The following is a 21,103-nucleotide window of genomic DNA, read 5'->3' on the forward strand; positions in this document are numbered from 1 at the left end:
GCAATTGTCACTCACCCCTCGTGTTTGACGTTTGATTAGGTTGTGGTCCTGTTTCTTTGAGCCACATGTATTAGGCTTAAGAGAATAATTATCTCGACTTTATTTTATTTTTAGAAATAGGGGTAATATTTTGTTGGAAATGCTATATGTAGCGAATTAAAATTAATGTTTTTCTTTGTAGCTTGTGGGCCTTGCAAAACAACGAATTTACTTGTTCCAAGTAGAACAAAGATCAGCCAATCAGCATTTCAGGTTGCTATTGTTATCTGAAAATAGTGTAAAATCAATGGATTTACTTGTTAGGATTAAAAACTGTATGAGCAAAAATCTTGATTATTTCGACTGACCAGCATTTTAGGCTGTTTTTTTGTCCTAAAGATGACTTTTGACTATGCTCTGTCTGAACTAAGTTTCAGACATGACAAAGTAGCTATATTAGGTGGTAAACCGTGTTTGTTCTACGGTGGCATGCTTATTATATGTAATATATATAATCAGTTGAGACTCTTGATACCAGTTGTTTATGGTACATATATTTCCCATCAGCTATCTTTTAGTGAACTGATTATTTTAATTCATTTACATATGGGTGAATCTCAATGAAAATAAGGATGACTAAATGTTAGTCTGTTTTTAACAATAAAAAAATGTAAGGTTATTGTGCACCAGTACAAGTTTCTCTGCTGTTGCATGTATTAATGTTACCGTTCTGCAATCGCTCGTCTCATTAATTATTGTAGAATGGATATAGAAAAGATGTTGCACTTGCACCTGCATTCTCATCTTGGTAGAAAGGATATATTAGGGGTTTTTATTTCACATTTGAAGCTGTGATGATCTTTGACTATTAGTGTATATTGCTGGTTATCTCTCTTCCTTAAATCCTGGAAACATAATTTTGTTAGACAATCCCACTTAGCGACGCTTCTAATTAATGGTTGTTGATTACAGTTGTCATTATAATTTATAAGCCTTATTTTTTTCTTTGAAAGATGATTTATAAGCCTTTAACTCTTGACTTGAGTGCAAAATCTAGCTGTTTTATCTATTTTTTATATAAATGCGAAGAATTCTTTTTTCATGGATATAGGAGTTTCAACATAAGTCACTCAAAACATGCAATTAATCTTGTTTATAATAAAGGCTGCTTGCCAAAACAATATGACAATGATTACACAAATTATGGATTTGTTAAGTAACTACCAAAAAGAAGTCCACTCAATGAGATAGAGTGGAAAAAGAGTTTTGTATATACACTTGTGCAATTTGGTTCTCATGATATTAGCTTGATATCAAGAAATTATCAAGAACCAAACAAAAATGATGATGAAGAAATTTAATGTTAATATGGTGTAGGCTTGTTATCCTATTGTCAACCTTCACATGTTCACAGTGAATAAAATTGATAGGTAACTAAATGGATGAATGTTTCTTCATCGCAGGGAATGGTGAGTCCACCAGTGGGATGACTGTAGCCAAACTCTTCCTCAGCAAGGCTAAGCAGTGCTTGAAATGCAGGATTATTCAAGCAAGATAAAGGCACCACGTACCGTTTCTTGCCCTCACTATAGTATCCCACGTATACAGCAAGGTGACCCTTTGGAACTCCACCCTGAATTTTGTTATGCCTCTTTAATACAATTTCTTTGGTGTGTGCAATCATAGAAGACAACCGAAAAATCATGTTGGTAGATTTAGGAGTTGCTGAAAGAAACTGACTCTTTAATGGAAGAATATGAGAGTGAAATCCCAATTTAGGACTATTAGGAGTTAGTGAAAGAAACCTGACTTCTTAATGGAAGTAAATGAGAAAGTGAAAACTGTAAGTGCTGTAGTAGTACATGAAGGAGTTTGATACCTGGGTTTAGTGATTGGTATTTATAGGGAGATGGAGAAGTGAAATTATATTCACTGGCACTCTGGAGGTTCTTCCAACTGGAATATTGTCAACTTGGAATTTTAAAGAAATGAACCCACCTCCCTTCTCCGTACGCACATGGCTGATGACTCTTTTCAGTGCCTATGGTTTTAATTATTGCCCTTACATGTGCCCTTGGAACTTATGAAACTTCCGTACATTTAAAGGATGAAAAAAAATACCTGGAAAGATTTCTTATATCTTGGAATTTGAAAATGAGTCAAATGACAGCTAACATACATGGGAAAGTGGTTCACAGCTTTTTTATCTGAAATCTGAATGCAGTGGTAACCTTGTAGGAAGCTTCTCTTCCCAAATGAAAAGTAGAAGTAAATTGTTGGTAGCTCCATACTGAAGTATTTGGAAGACTATTTGTTTGTCTCATTGCCTATCAAATTTTGCTTTCATTTATAAGAAAATTGACAATCAAAATGCAAACCATACCTTAATCACATGTTTTGTATGATACATTTTCATCAGTCTGTATGATTATGTGTCTGTTTCAATAAAACTACTAGTGTGCTAGATAACTAGGGATAGCTTACTCTACGGTTGTTTTTTCTATCTGTTTTGAAGTCATGGGAAACCATTTTTTTAGAGCAATCTCTTTGTGTTGCATTTTTGGTATGAAAGCTCATGTCTGAGTCTTTGTGCTAGGTATGGTATTTCGGCTTATTTTACAACCTAGTATGTATCTCTTAGTAGACTTTCATGTACGAACTCATCGTCTTATATTGACATGTCCTGAAACTTTAGTAAGTGAATTATAAGAAATAAAAATTGAAGGTTTATAATTCAACCTCTGGATGATGTTGAGCATGCTGATTTGAGGATAATGATAATTTGACAATAACAGACGTGATCATGTATGAGTACTTTACATAGTTGCACCATTTGTTATATTAATAAGCCAATTTGGAGCCAAAACTACCTAAGCAAGTTCTGCTGATTTGACTCATTTGAGGATCATGATAAGTTGACAATTATGGATGTATGGATATTTTATATCTTGCATCATTTTCTATGTAGAAAAGCCAATTTGACGCCCAAAGAACACAAGCAAACAGCCAACATCTCTATTGCATTTTTTTAGTAAGCATTGTTGCAAATAGTCACTTACTCGGTGTTGTTATGGGCTAAGGTAGTGGAGTCTTTCAAGCTAAGGTTTGCTCATTTTGGGAGGTTCAATGGAACGGAGTTAATCTGTAGGGTTCTCTGTCATCATTGCAAGTTCAATTCTTGGATTTTCCATGCTTGGGCTTCCTGCGCTCTCATTGCTTGTGGCCTGTCTTCTGACATTATTAGGAGATTAATACTTTCCTTAATTTTGATCTTCCCTGGATTTGTCACGTTCTTGCACCCTGCTGCTCTCACCCCTTCCTTTGGAGCATGCTGTAGCATTTGCTTCCAAATAAGTTGTACAAGTCAGTTCTTATTTTCTTGCCTTTATGTTATACCCATTAATATTGACATTATTGTGAATTTTCCTCTAGAGGAATGCTGGTCAGATTAAGGAGATACCACAATTGCTTAGATTATTGTGAATGATTAGTAGATTTTCTTCAGATAAGTGATATGTAACCTCTTTTTTTTTTTTTTTTTTTTTTTTTCTTCCTCCTTGGTGGATAAATAATTGCCTCTGAAATTTCATTATCTGAATAACGTAGTTACAGTATTCAATAGATGCTTAAGCTTAAGGGACCAATGCTTATCTCTCTAACTTGGTTGATGATTTAATGTTACAACTTGCTAGTCAGAAAGTTCCGAAAGACTGTAACATATGCTGGTAGTAATAAGTATCTGATTCTTTCTTTCAACAGTATTGTCGTAGGCCTAAAGAGCTTTGTTAGAGGAGGTTGAAGATCATACCATTTTTAACATACATTTATATATTTATAGGATCAGAATTACTGGAATTCCAAATTGCTATTAGACCTGGAGGTTCAAAATAGGAAGCGTGGCTCTCTTCACATAAAGCAAAATGCCAAAATTTGTTTCTTGCTCTATCTTGTGGAATTTTCTTAAGCAAAAATAGAACTACAAGGTCTACAACTACTTGAATGCTACTAATAATATTTGCATCTCCTAAACTTGGTTTATAATTTCAAGTTTAAGGCTTGCATTTTCTAAAAATGGTAGTAATATTTTCTGATTAAGATACCCTTTTTGGTGAGCATACTATGTTGCAACACATTGAAGAGAAGAAATTCTGAAAAAGCACAAATTTGTGCATAATTTTGATTATGGAGTTAAAAAGTGATATATATACACTGATTACAAGTCTCTGGCTCTCTGCCTCTGAATAAACCTAATAAACTATAAATCTAATAAAAAGGAAACTGTCAAAACTGTGCTGAGGACTGCCTTCTATGTATCCGTCATGCTTCAATGTTAAATCGACTGGTGATGTTAATTAAGGCTTCCTCATTGCATGGAATTGTTAGCCCACCCATAGGATGATTTTAGCCGTACTCTTCCTCTGCATGTCTAAGCAAGTCTAGGAAACAAGGTTGGCTTAGATAAGTAAGTGGGACTACATATCTCTTCATTTCACTTTCCCCTACATAAACTGCAACATACCCTTTTGGAACTTCCTTTTGATTTTTGGCATTATGAGAATGTGATTTGAGTATGTGCTTGGCATTAGAGATAATTGAAGGAAACCTTATTCTCATCATGGTTACACAAATGAGTTACTAACTTGAGAAAGTAAAGAGGATGGGCTTACTGAAAGTAAAGAGTTAGAGATCAGAATTTTGCTGGAGGTACCTTTGTTGGTGGATTGTGTTGATGCAAAGTTAAGATAGTATCTTATTTATAAGGATGTGGATCCTGAATTTGCTATGCGGTTTAGCAGAAGTCTAGGCAACTTGGTTTGACAAATGACTATAGGGACCCACCTTATTAAAGTTCACATGGCTTATTTTAAATAACATTAGCAGAGCCCCTCCTCTTTCTCTCTGGACCAGCCTTTAGTTTGATTTTCATACCAGACTTCCAACCTTGTTTGGAAGTCATTAATCCAATTGGGATCTGTAAGATTTAGCATATTACTTCATGTCTAAAAATTATTTATGGTGACATTGGCTGAGCAGAATTGCTGATAGTAATCTATACTAGACAACAGGCCCATGCAACAGGCTCATGTGTTTCTCAGTTGATTTTGGTTGATGCTGATGCTAGATTTAGGAAATCCATACCTTAGCATTAGTGTTCACCTACCCAGAATTGAAACATTTGGTCTTCATAAATATCTTATTTTTGAGCTGGGTTGTGATCTTGATCAAGTTAACGGTCAAGAAGCCACTTTTGTGGATGGGTTGTGGCCTGATATCTTGGTCGCAGTAAGCACAAAACCCTTACAATTTTTTGGCTATGCGGTTATGTGGTCAGGATTTAATACCATGAACATGACTCTGTATTCTAATGCGAAATAAACTGTAAATATAGTAAGACTGTTGTTTTAGTAGTTAGTACTAGGAAAATTGGAAGGATTTTGTTAAGGTGTTTGAAACTTCAAGTCTGACTGATCCTTACGTGAAAGTGAAGTTATTAAGCATACAAATACTCCTTACACTAGAGCTCCTTCAAGTAACTAATACAAGGCAACTTGGAAAAAAAACTATAATCTCTATAATCAATACTCACCCCACGGACTGATGGCCTATAAAGCATGGGTACTTCACTTCCTTGCCGTACGCTCTATTGGGTATGGGTACGATATATGTAATGGGTATCGTGTATTTTCTTAAACAATAATATCTTACGGAAAAGTATAGTTTTGTTTGTGTTAATTTATTTTATCTTCAATTTTTAAATGGTTTTTCATTTATTTATATTAAATATAAATATGTCATAACATCCCTCATTTTTAATATATTATATACTTTAACACTTCGTAGTATTAACTTCGCCGTATCCGTAACCTCTATTATTTAAACTAGTGAGTAACAAATCTGTTGTGTGTCCATACCTGCTTTTGTATGTGTTCTTGTGCAACTTAATTGATGACTTTGTTTACTTGTTATTTTATTGCCTTTACATGCAACCTTGAAATTCATAAATTTGTCTAAGAAGTGAATATAATATCTAGAAGGCTTTCTGATTTCTAGGAAATGATTACTACCGTACATTGGGAAGTGGTACAAAACAGACCTATCTAAATGCAACCGTAAGAAGCATCATACTTAAGTTTTTGATACTTAAGTTTTTGAAATTCTATTATCAGCCTGTATGGCTTTTCCTTCTCTTCTCTCTCTCTCTCTCTCTTTTTTTTTTTTTTTTTTATAAATTAATAATAATAATTAATTTATTATTTTTTTGTGCTAACATATTTTATGTGCAACTGAAAGAAAGTTAACTCACCTATATGTTAGCACTTGGTACCGAAATTGCTTCTTTTGTTAATTGATGGTGAATTCTTAATCATAAGGAGTTGGGACATTATGAATTTATGACTATTATTTTCAATTGAGGGAACTCGTATGATTGATGTATAAAATTGATTATTTGTTTTCATTTGGGCTATAACAGGCATGCTTTTGATGATTTCAAACCCAATGGCAATGATCATTGAGTAAATTGAACCTTTAAAACTTTTTCCAGTGTTGTGCTAGTTTTCAATAATTTTATTGCTAAATACATGACTTTCTTTTGTAACAATTTTTTCAACCCACCGATATGTGAAATTCTGCCTAACCAATCCTGGAATCCTCTGGTATTTGATAATGGTGTTGAGGAAGAGGGTGAGTTTGGGACCAATTTTGTCTCTTTAACATGGTTGGCGAATTTTGTATACATTGTTTGGTAGAAGAAGTGTAGAACCATAGAAAATTTGTGTAACATCTGATGTAAATGTTAAGTGTCAGTCTGTTTATCTTAGCCAATTGTTTCTTACACCCTAGAATTGCTCTCAGCATGTAACTATCCTATAGCACCTTAGTGCTTAAACCTCAAATTTCTATTAGATCTGGAGATCCAAAAATTTATAACTTTTTACATAAGTAAGCAGTGTATAAATATATACCTAGTCAGTGCTGGTTTTAATGGCTAAAATCCTTTTTTGAAGGGGTTAAATCCCATAGCCTTAGTGGGGATGGCTTCCCTGAGAGACACTAGACTTAGTTTCCAGAAAAAAGGACTCTAATATTGTCATCTCAGGGATTTGAAGGTTCAATCTGGGAAGGTAGCTTTCCGCTCCTGATGCAAACTCTCTGTCCTGCCCTATCTGATTGATGATCTTATCAATTATATTAAATGCAATCAGCATACATCTCCCAAGTTTAATTTCCGACTCTATAATGTAGCTTTATTTTCTTTTGTTGATGATTGCTGAGTATAGTATTTTGCAATAAAGTGAAGGGAATAAATTTTTGAAAGCTGGCAACTGTGCAGTTTTACTTGATTAATCAAAATTATGTATTTATACTAATTATAAGTTGATTCTCTAAAAAGGCCTAAAAAACTATGAAACTAAGAGAAAATAAAATGTATAAATTGGGCATAGGATTGCCTTTTCATTTGTCCTCTATGTTTCAATGTGAATTCAGCTGTCTTGTGATGTTGATGAATGCTTCCTCATTGCAAGGAATTGTTAGCCCACCCATACGGTGATTGTAGCCAAATTCTTCTTCGGCATGTCTGAGCAAGTCTTGGAATGTAGGATGGCTCAAATAAGTTAGTGGAACCACATATCTTGTCATTACACTTTCTCCAACATAAACTGCAATGTGCCCTTTTGGAACTTCTTTCTGATTTTTGGTATGATGAGACTGTAATTTGAGAATTTGCCTGGCATTAGAGAAAATGGAAGGCAGCCTTGTCCTCATCATTGTTATACAAGTGATAAGAGAAGGTGAGAGACTAAGTATTGAACTGTTGAAAAACTTTGAGAAAGAATTAAGAGATGAGATTTCTGAATGGAGGTTTTGATGGAAGGCTGTGTTGTTTAAAGATTGAGCCAGTGCCCTTTCCTATTTATAAGGATGGGATTCCTATAAATCTATTATTTTCTCTAGGGATCTACAAAACTTTTTGGCAATTTAGTATTATAAAAAGGACCCACCTTATTACAGCTCACATGGCTTTTGTTAGCGTACATCACTAGTACCTATGTCCCTCTGGACCAGTGTTTAGTGGAATTTCTCTTCCAACCTTGCTGGGTGGTAATCATCCAGTTGGGGCCTGAAAGATTTACAGATTACTACATGCCTGTGAAATCTTATTTCTTAGCTGAAATTGGCTGATGCTGATTGTCACCTACACCAGACAATAGTGTACGATAGACCCATGTGAGAATCTTATATCTTGGTTGATATTGACTGATGCTGTTGGATCACCAACAGAGGCAAATAGCCAAGTAGTGTGCAATAGGCTCATATAATGTCTTTTACATCTACATTCTTTGCATAAACATTGCTCAGTTCTATAAAGGTAACCACTTTCTGTACCTGCTTTCTTTCCATGGGTATGTAAGGACATTTATTGATTTTGTTGGGACCATTGTTTAGTATGTTTACCATAATCTGTAAGCCAAACTTCAAGTTGTTATTTCTAAATAAACTAATTACATCGTTCATTGTCTGAAATTTTTATTAGTTAGTCTTAAGAGATGCTATGTTATCATTTAATCTTTGACATTTGACAAGTGACATGACTAATGCATCGTATTGTTGACTTTGTCATTTTGATGAATCTGACTTGAGTATAAACTATAAAGGGCTGAAATAGTAGTCTTGTTAATGCTGTAGAGCCATTGAAATATGCCTGTGTCCTTGAATAATGATATGCTTGTGTTACCAAATACAAACCTAGGTTGCTCATTCTGAAGTTCATTGTATGGAATTCTGATATATAGTCTCTTTCAAGAAATGATGGTCAAAAAAGTATTATGGGCTGTGTAGCCTGTGTTAGACTTAAGTTTATTTTTTCCTTGTTTGGTAGTTGATTGCATTAGTGAGGTTCTTCGAGGAAGGACTTAAGGAAGTTATCTAGTTCTTTGAGTTTTTTTTTTTTTTTATTTTTTTTTTTATTTTTTTTATTTTTTACATTGAAAGATATTTTCATATATAAACGATTAGGCCCTGGTTATTGGTTTCCTTAGTGCGAGCAAAATTAGAAAATGACTTTGTTTTCATGGAAGGCTTTTTTTTGGAATGAAAGCTAAAGTTGTTGACATCAAACAATCAACTCAACCTAGGGTTTGGTTTCACTTTGGATCTAATTATCTATGGCTACTAAATTGAAATTATTTCAATTGAATAGTAATTGAATAAGGTGAAGAGAATAGAGTTTATGTATATTGATTTGTAACATTTCATTCATCAATGGCTCATACATGTTTAGAATTGATCTAGTGGTTATTTATGAGTAGAAAGTGATGGCTATAATTATTCTTATTAAAAGAGAGGTGAAGAGGATTAGGCCATAGTGATGTCCTCCAAACCTATGTTACTCAGACTCGGGTACCCATGTCCGACTCGGGTACCTGTTCAAGTGCCCGACTCGGCTATTTTTTGGAAAAAAATCTACTATTTTGAACTAAAATGAAGTGTCTAAATATCATACCATGTCCAAGGGTCGATGGTCCGCGATACAGGTACTTGAGAGGTAAAATGAAGAGTCCAAGTACTATAGCTCCAAACTTAAAAATTTGAAAAATGGTTTACATTGTAGATGAAACCTAAGTGGAATATTGTCTACAAGCCTACAAGTACCCGAATGAAACAAATTTTCAATTAGGGTATTCAAAGTGATTCATATAATCCAGGCCTCCAAAGTGGAGTTTTGACTAATCTCAGGTACCTAAACTGTTCAAATTCCTATATATATGAGTATGAGTTTGTAATCATCTAGTTTTTGATGCTTGAAACTTGCAAGTCTGGTTATTGTTGTTTAAGAGGTGGATAGTGATTTGTTGATTACCATATGCACTGACACTGTGGAGCTCCTTTAAGAAATGAAGATAAGGCAACTTGGAATATACCGCCTATGTTACTAACCCCACATGGCTGTTGGCTTTCTTTCATCTTGTATTCATTGCCATTTATTGACAGTTTTTTTTTCCCCTTTCACATGTGCACTACCCTTAATTTCCTGTAACTGCCGTACGTTCAGATTCCTCAGACATGAATAAAATACGGAATACTTAGGAAGTCTTTCCAGTCTATAGAATATGATAACTTCCGTACATTGGAAAGTGGTGCAAATTAGATCTACTTATATAATTTTAGGAAGCTTCACTTATACTTCCTTTATTCATTATTGTGTATCTATTGCCACAATTGAAAGGAGGAGAGATAAAGGCAATTTAATAACTAGGAAAAGGTTGTAACTTTAGGTGTGAAATGTTTGCCAAAGGAAAATTGTTGCAATAAATATGAAATGTCCATTTAATATTAACAGTGAGGTAAAGAAAGGAGAAGAAAAGAAGGGAAGAGTAGGGGGGGGGGATGATGATGAGTTTTCTTTTTGGAGAGGTCAATTTCTTACCATTTAATCTCTCCAATTCTCTCCCCTCAAATTGCCTTCCTTCCTTCCTCATCTATTATTCAAATGAAAGATACTCCATCCCTCAATTTCCTTTCCCTTCTCCCCCCCCTCCCCCATTTCCTTTGATCCAAATACACTATAAAAGGAGATTGTTGCAATAATTAGATGGACGTAAAATTTTATTACAAGTTTTTCTTATTGGGACAATGTTATAAATGTTAGATTATTCATGGTATTTTGGGATTGAAATTCTATTTTTGAACGAACCAATTTCAAGGGTTCCGATTATTTCTTATCTTACTGCTATAGTATAACTGGTTTTTCTTCTAAACAGCCCTTGAGGATCCTCTGGTTTATTGTTTATTTGTTTGGTGATATTGCCATACATGGTGCATGGAGTGGCCAATATTAATCTTCATAACATTGTTGGCAAAATTATCTAATGCTTTTTTTAGAGAAATATTTCAATATCTGCTCTCGATAACAGCAATTTATTTCTTCCTCTTATAGTACAGAGAAACATGGTAACATTGTAATAGACTAGGATCGATTGTAATGAATTGTAATTGTTGTTATACTAAAAGGATTCAATTAACGGAAGAAGGACTGATTTTTCTTATAATTGAGCCAAAAGGTTACAAAGGATAGTTTAGTAGCTTGAGGCTACAAATCTCTAAGCCACTTTAGGTAGCCACTCTCTTGTGTTTGCCTTTCAAATTTCTGGATACCCTTCTCCTACTCCATTCTATCATTCTTATACTAATGGTCAATATTGACCGTAGAGAGTACATGTGACTAGTTTACTAAAATGGAAAGAAACATTAATAAACATAACTAAAGTTGCTTGCCCTTCTTCCTTCCCCTTTTCTTAATTGCCCTTGTCTTGTAGCAAAGAAATGCCTTCCCTAGGCTGTTGCTGCTGCCGTTTTCCGCGCCTCGTGTACACCAATGGTGGTTGACCATGGTCCATCACAAACATCTGCTCTTAATAATGGAAAAAATGTTTCTTTCTTTAGTAATACATGTGATAACCTAGGATTGCTGTTGGAGAAATTTGAGATCATAACCTTCTCAGGCCTTAGGCCTCATCTTATATTTTTTTCTCTTTCATTTTTACTTTAGCTTAGCTTAAAGATGATTAGGAGTCTGTTATTTCTATTAGATCCGTTGGCCCAAATTGGGTGGGCAGCTCTCCTCTCGTAATGCTAAGATCTCCTTCCTGATTCTTCCTGTAGGCCTGTAGGAATACTTGAGAAAATATCAAATTACGATAATTTGGATTATATATTGGAAGATGAAGGGGATAATGGCCAAAGTTAAATGTTTTCATTGCCATGTTGTAGCTATTCGCTTTTTGATTGCTCTCTTGTTCAAGTAATTAGGATTTGGAACGGCTTGTTGGAAATGCAATCTGTATTTTGTGCATCTCCTGAAATCTGGTTTTCAACTTTAATTGTGTAGCTTTGCGTTATATGTTTTTAAGAACCTTGGGTGTAATCTTTTTTTGTTTGAGATTCCCCTTCTCGGTGAGTACATTATTTTGGAATAAAGAAAAGGGAAGACATTTTTAATAAAGGTGGAGAAATGTGCAGCTTTCTTGATTATTTTTCTGTGAAGTCAACAAAATGTTACTGTATTTACACTTGAGTACAAGTTTCTTAAATTTGAAAATACTTAACATTCTATGAATCTAAGGAGATATAAACAGTCAAAACTGAGCAGAGGATTGCCCTTCTATATATTCCTCATGCTTCAATGTAAATGAAATTGACTTGTGATGTTGATGAAGGCTTCCTCTTTGCAAGGAATGGTTAGGCCACCCATATGATGATGATAGCCATACTCTTCTTCTGCATGTCTTAGCAAATCTTGGAATGAAGGGTGGCTTAGAAAAGTAAGGGGAACTACATATCTCTTCATTTCATTTTCTCCCACATAAACTGCAATATGTCCTTTTGGAACTCCTTTCTGATTTTTGGCATGTTGGGAATTTCATTTGAGGATTTGCCCCACATTAGAGATGATCGAAGGCAGCCTGGTCCTCATCATGGTTATACAAGTGATTAGAGAACAGAGAATAGTGAGATAGTTTTAGAGATGAGAATGAGGCTTTAATGGAGGATTGTGTAATGATAAGACCTAGCTAGTGTTCTATTTATAAGGATTGGTGCTATTATTTTCGACACGGTCTTGATGAAACTTGGGATCAAAATGATATAATATCATTAATATTAGGTAAGGGCCCCACCCACCTCAATACATCTCACATGGCTTATACCAGCTTGCATCACTAGTATTCCCCCTCCCACTATCCCTCTCTCTCTCTCTCTCTGGATTAGCATTTTGTTGAGTTTTCCTATCAACCTTGCTGGGAGCTGGAAAGTAATCAGCCAATTGGAACTTGGAATGATTCAGCAGGTTGCTTCATTTCTTTGAAATCTTACTCCTTATCAGGAATTGGCTGATGCTGATAATAACCTGCACGGGATTGTAGTGTGCAATGGAATCCTATAATATCTTTAATTCTTGGCCAAAACTGGTTAATACCGACGGTTTCCTTCACAGGAAAATAGTGTGCAATAGGCGCTATGAAGTGTTTAGATATTCAATCCCTTGCTTAAATTTTGTTCAATTTGACAATGGTGATTGGTGACCCATTTTTGTCTAAATTTGTTTTCTTTCTATGGGTTTGTAAGGATACAAATTGACAGTTTTCTATGATAAGTGGAATCTTAAGCTGTTGATTGCCAAACTTAAATTTGCCATGCCTAGTGTTATCTGAATTTTTCACTGTTCATCTTATTAGATTATGTGCTATAGTTTTACTTTTACATTATGTCTGATACACTAGATTCTTGACTATGCTAACTCAAAGGATACAAGTCGAGTATAAATGCTTGATGTTTTTCTTTTACTTTCTGTAATGGATTTTCAAACTAAAGTGGTTTGAAAGTTTATAAATTTTAAATGGCTATATATATATATATATATATATATATATATATATATATATACCCATACGAGTACTGATAAAATGACCAACCTTATTGCCTTCTATTCTGTAAACATTTGTAAGCTATTGCTGTGATGTGAAGTTATTCTCTGAGTCTGAAAATATGGTAACTGAGAAAATCAACCATCATAAATAGCTAAGCTCTCTTGTGTTAGGGAGAAGAATATTAGTGAAGAGCTACTGGTTATGTAGATTACTTTTCACATCCACTATGATTCTTGTTTATGTGTACTCTGTAATACTTGAACTGATATTTACAACAAAATTAATTTGGCATTTCGCAGTTTTGTATAATTAGTCCTGCTATTTGTACCGAATCTCAAAAGAAATGCAATCAAATGGTTACAGAGAATTTTAAAGTTATTTGATTTTAGCTTTAATTATAAGTGTAGTTTCCTCAAAGATATAGTGAGAAATAAAGAACTATATTATGTATTTACAAAATGGCGATCTGATTTTTATGAGATAGAACAGATATAGTGATACAATTTTAAGAATAAGCTAATATTATTGCTATCAAAATTTTGGGGAAGAATTTGCTCAATAATCACTACTGACTTTCATGAGGATTCCATTTGATATCTGATAACATGAAAGAAGGTTTCTTCTTTGCAGGGGATGGTGAGTCCTCCTGTGAAAGGATGAAATCCAAACTCTTCCTCGGCGAGGTTAAGCAGACCTTGAAATGCAGGATGGCTTAAGCATGAGATTGGCACCACATGTCGCTTCATTTCCATGCTGCAGTCTCCCACATAAACTGCGAGGTGACCCTTTGGTACTCTTTTTTGGTTTTTATTTTGTAATTTCAGTACCTGTTTGGTGTTTGAGATCATGGCTGGGATTCTGAAAACCATGATTTTAGGATTTTGTAAAAGATTTTCCTCTAGCACTCTGAAGCAAAAAATTGTTTTGAAATGTTTAACCCTCTCATTGGTATATATAGTTAGGGGGAGATGGAATTTTAAAAATCATTGAAAGGTTGGTGCCAATAAAATCTTAATAAATGGTTGCTTAAGTATGTTTATGACCTCACATGGTTGGTCAACCCTGAAAGCAATGGCTCCAAGAGGGAATTAAATAGTTAGAGAACTTGCATATTTTTAGAACTTTTTGCTCTTAAAACAACTTATTCCCTGTCTCAATTTTACACGTGAAAGTTTGCTTAAAGTTTTAGGTGAGAAGTTATTGGTTTATCTATTACTCTCTACATTCCTTTTTATTTCTTTACACTTTGACTTTTATTGGTGAATGTTTAGATTTTTGAATATAAAAACTTACTACTATAAGCATCATAAACATTTAAGGTTGGATCCTTTATTCTTCCTAGATTTGGCTTAATTTTTATTTTTTATTTTCAATCTATTACATTTTTAGAAATTTAAAGATGTGCCTTAGGGGAGTATATTTTAAAAGAAAAGTAGAAGTGATGGGAATAGTGAAGGAATCTATAATTGAATGAGGAGAGTAAGACCTTATGTTTTGGTAGTGGGTAGAGAGGGTAGTAAAATATTAGTGAGTCTATGGCATAAAAGGAGTGTGTTAGTTGATTGTGACAGACATACATTAAAAGTGTGAGAATAAAATGGGATGTAGGGAGTATTTTTTTTTTTTTTTTTTACTTATTGATAAGCAAAGTAATTTCATCAAACTAAGAATTTAAGAATTTCAAGTTGAGGGGTCTATTAAAACACCACTCCCTATCAGAAAGAAGAAAAAAAAGAACAACTATGCACTGCATCAAAAAGTCACATACAGGAAAAGTTTCATGTGCTGGAGCCCAAATAGAACCTAAATTCAGTAATTTGCCAACTGATCCATAGGTTTCCCAAAGAAGACACCTGAACATTGAAATGCTTTTTCATTCCTATAAACTTGGAAATTAATTGATTAGCTATACTTTTTAACCTCAGATTCAGTACGCGGAGAACCATTTGAAATTGTGCATTCCCTAGCTCCGTACTTTCAGTTGGATTTGATTATTACATGTATTATTCCCTGCAAGTCTTTGAGTTGATATTTGCTCTTAGTCAATAGAAACACCGACTTCATATCCTTGCATTATGTCATCTCACATGCACGATCCAACCTGGCCTCAATAGTGGCTCACCCATTTCCTGTATCATTGTAAAGAGTGATAATATCATTTTATATAATCTGTAATTATTGAGTTTCTCATCTCTTTATGATGTGAGCTATTTTTTTAGTATCTGTTCTGCCATTTTCATATCAAGATCCTGTAATCATGAGATTGACCCCTTATTGTAAATTTTTATAGACTTAAACGCTACTTTATCTTGCCTTCTTCACAATGTTGTGCTTCATAAAATATAAAAATATAAAAAAAATCATTTGGTTGCTGATGCTAGCTGTACTCTTGATGTTAGTTGTAATGGAGTAGAAGAATATAGCTTAGTCAAGGAGTTTATTAAAACTATTAGAATATTGGCATCACTTTTGCCAGTTTCATTGCCATTTGCCCAAATAATTAAATCATGAGATCGACTCTATTTCTATCAGAATATTGATCATATACCTAATCAACGCGGGATCCTCTCTTTCTTGGCTAATATTGTAAAAGAAGATGCTCTTGGGTCCAATCATTATGGATTTATATGATTAGAAGGCGTTTTTCTTATAGTTAACTTCTATTATTGCTTTCAAGGTCTATGGTCTTTCTTGCGTAGTTGCATCAGTTTGTACTTAAAATATTACTCGTAGTATTGGCATATCTATGGTTTTCAATTTTAATGGTTCAAAGTTATAAAATTTGGAGGGTCATCCCCCTCATTCTACTCTGTTCCATTCATGTTGATTTTTTTTTTTGTTAAATATAGTGGAAGGATTTCTCAAATTATGTTTTATAGTTCTTCAAAATTGTACAATTAGATCCATCATGATTTAATTATTGATTTCTCCAAAGTCCACACTGTTCTCTGTTCTTATATGGAATGATAAATGAGAAAGTTTCTAATTTTGGCATTACCTAAAAATTATTGCTTATTTAGAAATGCAAATGTTCTTAGCCAGGTGATGATGTATGTATCGTTATCCAAAATGTATTTGAGTTTGATCATTGTCCACTGATTATGTGAGGCATAAGCAAATAGTCATCCTAACTGAAACCCCGATTAAAATAAGTCAAAAATTTTGGGTTTAAAATGCAATTTTCTATTTGTGAACCAAATTGTCACACCAAAAATGAAATAATAAAGAAGATAGTTGAATTCGACTGTTCCCAAAATTACCCAACTTACAAGCTTAACCTTTTCTTTTGACAGTCTAGCTACCTAGTTATTTGGACTTGGTTTTACTGTCCGAGTCTTTTGACATTGGATCCCATGTGGAGTGCACTCATCTCTTAATGAAGAGGATGCTGGCCGAGCACGAAAGGGGCTTGTGAGCCCAGAGTAACAGGAGAGCTTCTTTTTAGATTTACTTTTTTCCCCCATTGGATTGACAGAAATGTAAGCCTAGGGAAGTCTCTAGAACACAGACTCAGATACATTTCCATGTTCTATACTTGTCTTTTTATGTAAATCTGCCATGATTATAAGCCAAATTGAAGGGTTAAGTGTCCATAGGCTTGTTGGCATGTTAAGGATTTGACATGGGAGTTTGAGGTAATATAATGAGTATGAGCAAATTATCTAAACTACGTGTTGTACATTAGGTGAGGGAGCAGGTTTAAAGTAGTGGTTTTGGTATCAAGTGAAAATTTGGTAATTAATGATGGTATTAGTCTCGCTTCATCATACAAACTGATATATTGTGTTGACGAAGTAATATTTGTAACGGGTTTTGGAAGTAGTATAATGTGGCATAACCAATTAGCCATTGTCTTGATATATACTGCACCTTGTTATCGACACCAAAAGTTCAAAATTGTAACTTTTCAAAATTGTTAGCTATAGTAGTTCATTAATGATAGTCAAATATGAATTTTTTGATCTTGGTGTAATTAAGACATGTTATTATGTTATACTCCATAGATTTTTTATTGGGCTAATAAATTTAGTTAATTTGGATCTATACTATCTTTAGTGACCAATTTAATGATAAATCTGCTTTTTATATTTTATATCAAATTTTTTGCATGTTCTTTGGTATGCATGAAGTAAAACAGTGTCATAACTTAGCAAGAAAAGATAGATCTCTTTCCAGGAGATTAGTTTTCAGGAATATCTGTAGCCTACCATCTATCAAAAGGGAAAACAGAGTCACCATTAGAGCATGGAACAATTAATAATATGTTATTTTTTATTCTGACAAAAATATGTTACTTCTGATTATCAATGTATTTGTGAAAATAAGCTTGTGTATATATATATACAGATACCATCTGATTGTGGTGATATTGAATTGATCCTAGGGCAAGCAGAAATGAGCAAAAATGAATAAGAATTATATGTAAGCTTCAGAGTTCTAATTTTTGAAATTCTATAGTATTTCACAAGAAATTGAAGGGAAAAAATTTAATTGACAGTTCATGACATGTATGAATGTTTCTTCATCACAGGGAATGGTAAGGCCACCAGTGGGATGTTGAAATCCAAACTCTTCCTCAGCAAGGCCAAGTAGGTCTTGAAATGCAGGGTATCTCAAGTACGACAAAGGCACCACATATCGCTTTTTTCCTTCCTTGTTAGCTCCCACATAAACTGCAAGGTGACCTTTTGGAACTCCTCCTCGTCTTTTGTGCAATTTGATTTTTTGTTTGCTGTTTGAGATCATGGATGGAAACTGGAAAGCCATTGTTTTTAGGTAAGGAGTAAGGGAAAATATATTTTGAATGCTGGCTGCTTTGTACTTTAAATAAGGCTCTTGGGTTTCAAAGGCATTTTATAGAGGGAACAGAGAGGAGAGAATAGGAACTCAAGCTTAAGTTTGGCAGCTTGGAAACTCATGGATATGGGTCCACCTCGTTTTTAATAGTCACATGACTTCATTTGGCAGTATTTTTTTTTTTTTTATTGCTTGTGTGTATGCCTTTATCCCTTGAATGATTGCCTTATTAGTTAGTATATGCAGTTCATGTTTCACAAGAATTAACCACACTTGTTAAAGTATGTCTTTAGTTATGCTTTGAAACAATAGTCCCTAGATTAGCTTAAACTACTTTTATATGATAACTGTTTCAATTTGTTAGTTTTTACTATAGTATGATAACAAATAATGGTCGAGGTTAATTGAGGTCTAACCATGTAAGTCGAAAGGAAGGCATGTTTCAGTTCATTTCGTGAACTAACTAGTCCAGCTTTAGGTTTGTATTTCTTAGGCAGCTTTAATGTTCATTAACTTTTTTTAATCATTTTGCTATATACATATTAACTTGTAAAAGGATGAATGGAATTTCTTGAAGGATATAAGTTCCAAAAGAAACTGTGTATTCGATGAGATGTTTTTTTGAAAAAAATTAACTAAGGAGTGATTATAATTCTTCCAATTTTTGGCAAACTGTCAGATTGAGTTTTATACTTCATTATCGAACTTGGTGACTTTATTGTTCTTGTTAGTGATATCACTTAATTTGTTATTCAATACAAAATTTTGATAATATAATTCCTTTAGAAACTTTTTGGGGGTAGGTCATCTTCCATCTGAGATGGTCCTATAAAAAACTTTTGAGTGGGAAGTGGTGGCAATGTGAAAACCTTAAGCTGTTTGGTATAGTTTCTCCATATCAAATCAACATTAATGATTAATATTAGTAGGCGTGAATGATGTACCTCATGTCCTTGCATTATTAGCCTACTAGGAATCTGGCTACTCTTGTAAAATAAAAAGCCAGCCTGGACCAATATAACAGATCATTAAACCGATTTTCAAGTTTGACGAGAATGCTTTTGCTGATGTTGGTCATGTAATAGATGTAAATGCTCATGGAATTTCTGAGCAGACTTTATCACTATTATAGTATATTATTATAGCTTATCCCCTGGCTAGTTTATATGCCAAAATCACACTAGCATTATAGCCGTTATTACTATAATATGAGATGGACTTTTGTTTCCAGTTGCAAAGGCTCAAGAGTTGTATCTAATCAACGCGGATGATCCTTTTGGAATTCTCTGTCTATTAATGTCACCAACATGCTCAATGATTGTTTAGCTTAATAATTAAGTTTATTAATGGAATTTGACTTTCGTGTGAATGGTGAATTTCTAATTTTGTATATATTGCATGTGCTGGTATCATACCCTTCCAACTGTATGCTTATAAAAGTGACTTAGGGATATAATTTCTCTAAATTCCTAAAGTACTTTCTTTTTTGACCTTGATTTTGAATGTGCCCTGAAAACATTTATGACTGATGAATAAGCTAGATTAGTAGCATTACTTAAATTCAAAAAAGATGCTAAGAATTAAGAACTATCGTTATGTGATATGATTTTACGGTTTTACCCCCTTTGTTCAAAATGTTTGAAGTTTATGGTTATATTGCATAGATTAAGATTAAAGGAGCATTTATATTTAGGGAAAGAGATGGGTAATGTGCTATTAAACCCTTTGCATCAAATGATATTTAAAATGCCTTTTGAAGTGAAAAGAAGGGCAAAGCATGAATACTACTAGATTTGGTAATCAGGTCATTTCTAGCCAGGTTCGTGTTTGGGATAGTAATTGTCCTAGTAGATACTAGATAGATAGGGCTTACATTTTTTTGACGAGTATATCTTAACTTTCAAATGACATATATTTATGAACTTCTGGGAAGTTTATAAAGACAACTTATAAAAGATATTTAAAATGCCTATAAAACTTATTATAGGATTTATTGAGCTAGCATTATTTAGGAAGGCTGATCAAAATCACTACAAACTTTCAATTGAAATCATTGAAATATTCCTTGAGTAATTAATTCCAAACGATTGGTGCTTTAGACTTGGCTTCCTATTGCACAATAAGAAATGAATTTATCTGTTTTTTTTTTTTTTTAAGTTTTTGTTCTGTTTATTTAGTGAAATAGTTTGAGCCATGGCTGAATTTTGAACATCTTTGTAAATCAGGTTCTAATTAATTCAAGCAATTGCTGAACTGTACTGTATTTATCCCAAAAAGTTTGTCAATATCTCTAAATATAGTCATCCCAGAGACGAGGTACATGTGGGTACATACTAAAATATGATAGGCACTGCAACAAATAGTTTTTCCTTTGTAGTTGTATCATCAAAGTTTGTCAAACCTTTTGGATTGGATAATATTTCTGACTACTACAGTTTCTCCTAAATAAAATGAAAATGAAAAAGGAAAAACTTCTTAACCAAATGAAGCAGTGAATTCTCAAAGCAGTGTATTACACATATTATAACTAGATTTTTCCCATATTGAAATTTTATATTTGTCTACATTTTGAGTTGAAATATTCATTTAACATTGACTGTTGTTCATTTGATACTAAGAGGATCTAGAAGAGCCTTGAAGTCTATACATATGTCTGTATATGTGTATTCTGCTAAGTCGCTTACATAGTACCATACTAACAGTTGTTTATCTTGCCAAAATTATAGGACATGAGGCTCCCCTTTGATTTTCTCTTCATGTTTCAACGGGATTCCAATGGTCTTATGATGCTGATAAAAGATTCCTCAGGGCAAGGAATTGCTATACTGCCATGGAATGACTAAGCAAGCTCATTTTCGGCTTGTCCAAGCATAAAAGGGCTCAGATAAGTTAGTGGAACC

The 21,103-nt window shown here is 33.7% G+C and overlaps 2 protein-coding genes and 1 pseudogene across 2 annotated transcripts; all 3 read right to left on the reverse strand.

The window, feature by feature from the left end:
• Positions 1–1,089: 1,089 nt before the first annotated feature.
• On the reverse strand, positions 1,090–2,326 carry LOC110705209 (auxin-responsive protein SAUR22-like). Its single transcript, XM_021883065.1, has one exon. It carries the CDS (start codon positions 1,682–1,684, stop codon positions 1,388–1,390), a length of 297 nt encoding a protein of 98 aa, XP_021738757.1. The 5' UTR covers positions 1,685–2,326; the 3' UTR covers positions 1,090–1,387.
• A 611-nt stretch (positions 2,327–2,937) lies between these two features.
• LOC110705207 lies at positions 2,938–4,688 on the reverse strand (annotated as a pseudogene).
• Positions 4,689–17,834: 13,146 nt separating this feature from the next.
• Positions 17,835–19,249, reverse strand: LOC110705206 (auxin-responsive protein SAUR21-like). Its single transcript, XM_021883064.1, has one exon. The coding sequence runs from the start codon at positions 18,171–18,173 to the stop codon at positions 17,859–17,861; it is 315 nt and encodes a 104-aa protein (XP_021738756.1). The 5' UTR covers positions 18,174–19,249; the 3' UTR covers positions 17,835–17,858.
• Between the last annotated feature and the right edge of the window lie 1,854 nt (positions 19,250–21,103).

Source organism: Chenopodium quinoa, unplaced genomic scaffold (genome assembly GCF_001683475.1).
Source record: "Chenopodium quinoa cultivar QQ74 unplaced genomic scaffold, ASM168347v1, whole genome shotgun sequence".
NCBI lineage: Eukaryota > Viridiplantae > Streptophyta > Magnoliopsida > Caryophyllales > Amaranthaceae > Chenopodium > Chenopodium quinoa.

Coding starts and splice junctions, on each gene's coding strand:
- LOC110705209 (XM_021883065.1), bottom strand. CDS start 1,684: ATGATTTTTCGGTTGTCTTCTATGATTGCACACACCAAAGAAATTGTA.
- LOC110705206 (XM_021883064.1), bottom strand. CDS start 18,173: ATGGCTTTCCAGTTTCCATCCATGATCTCAAACAGCAAACAAAAAATC.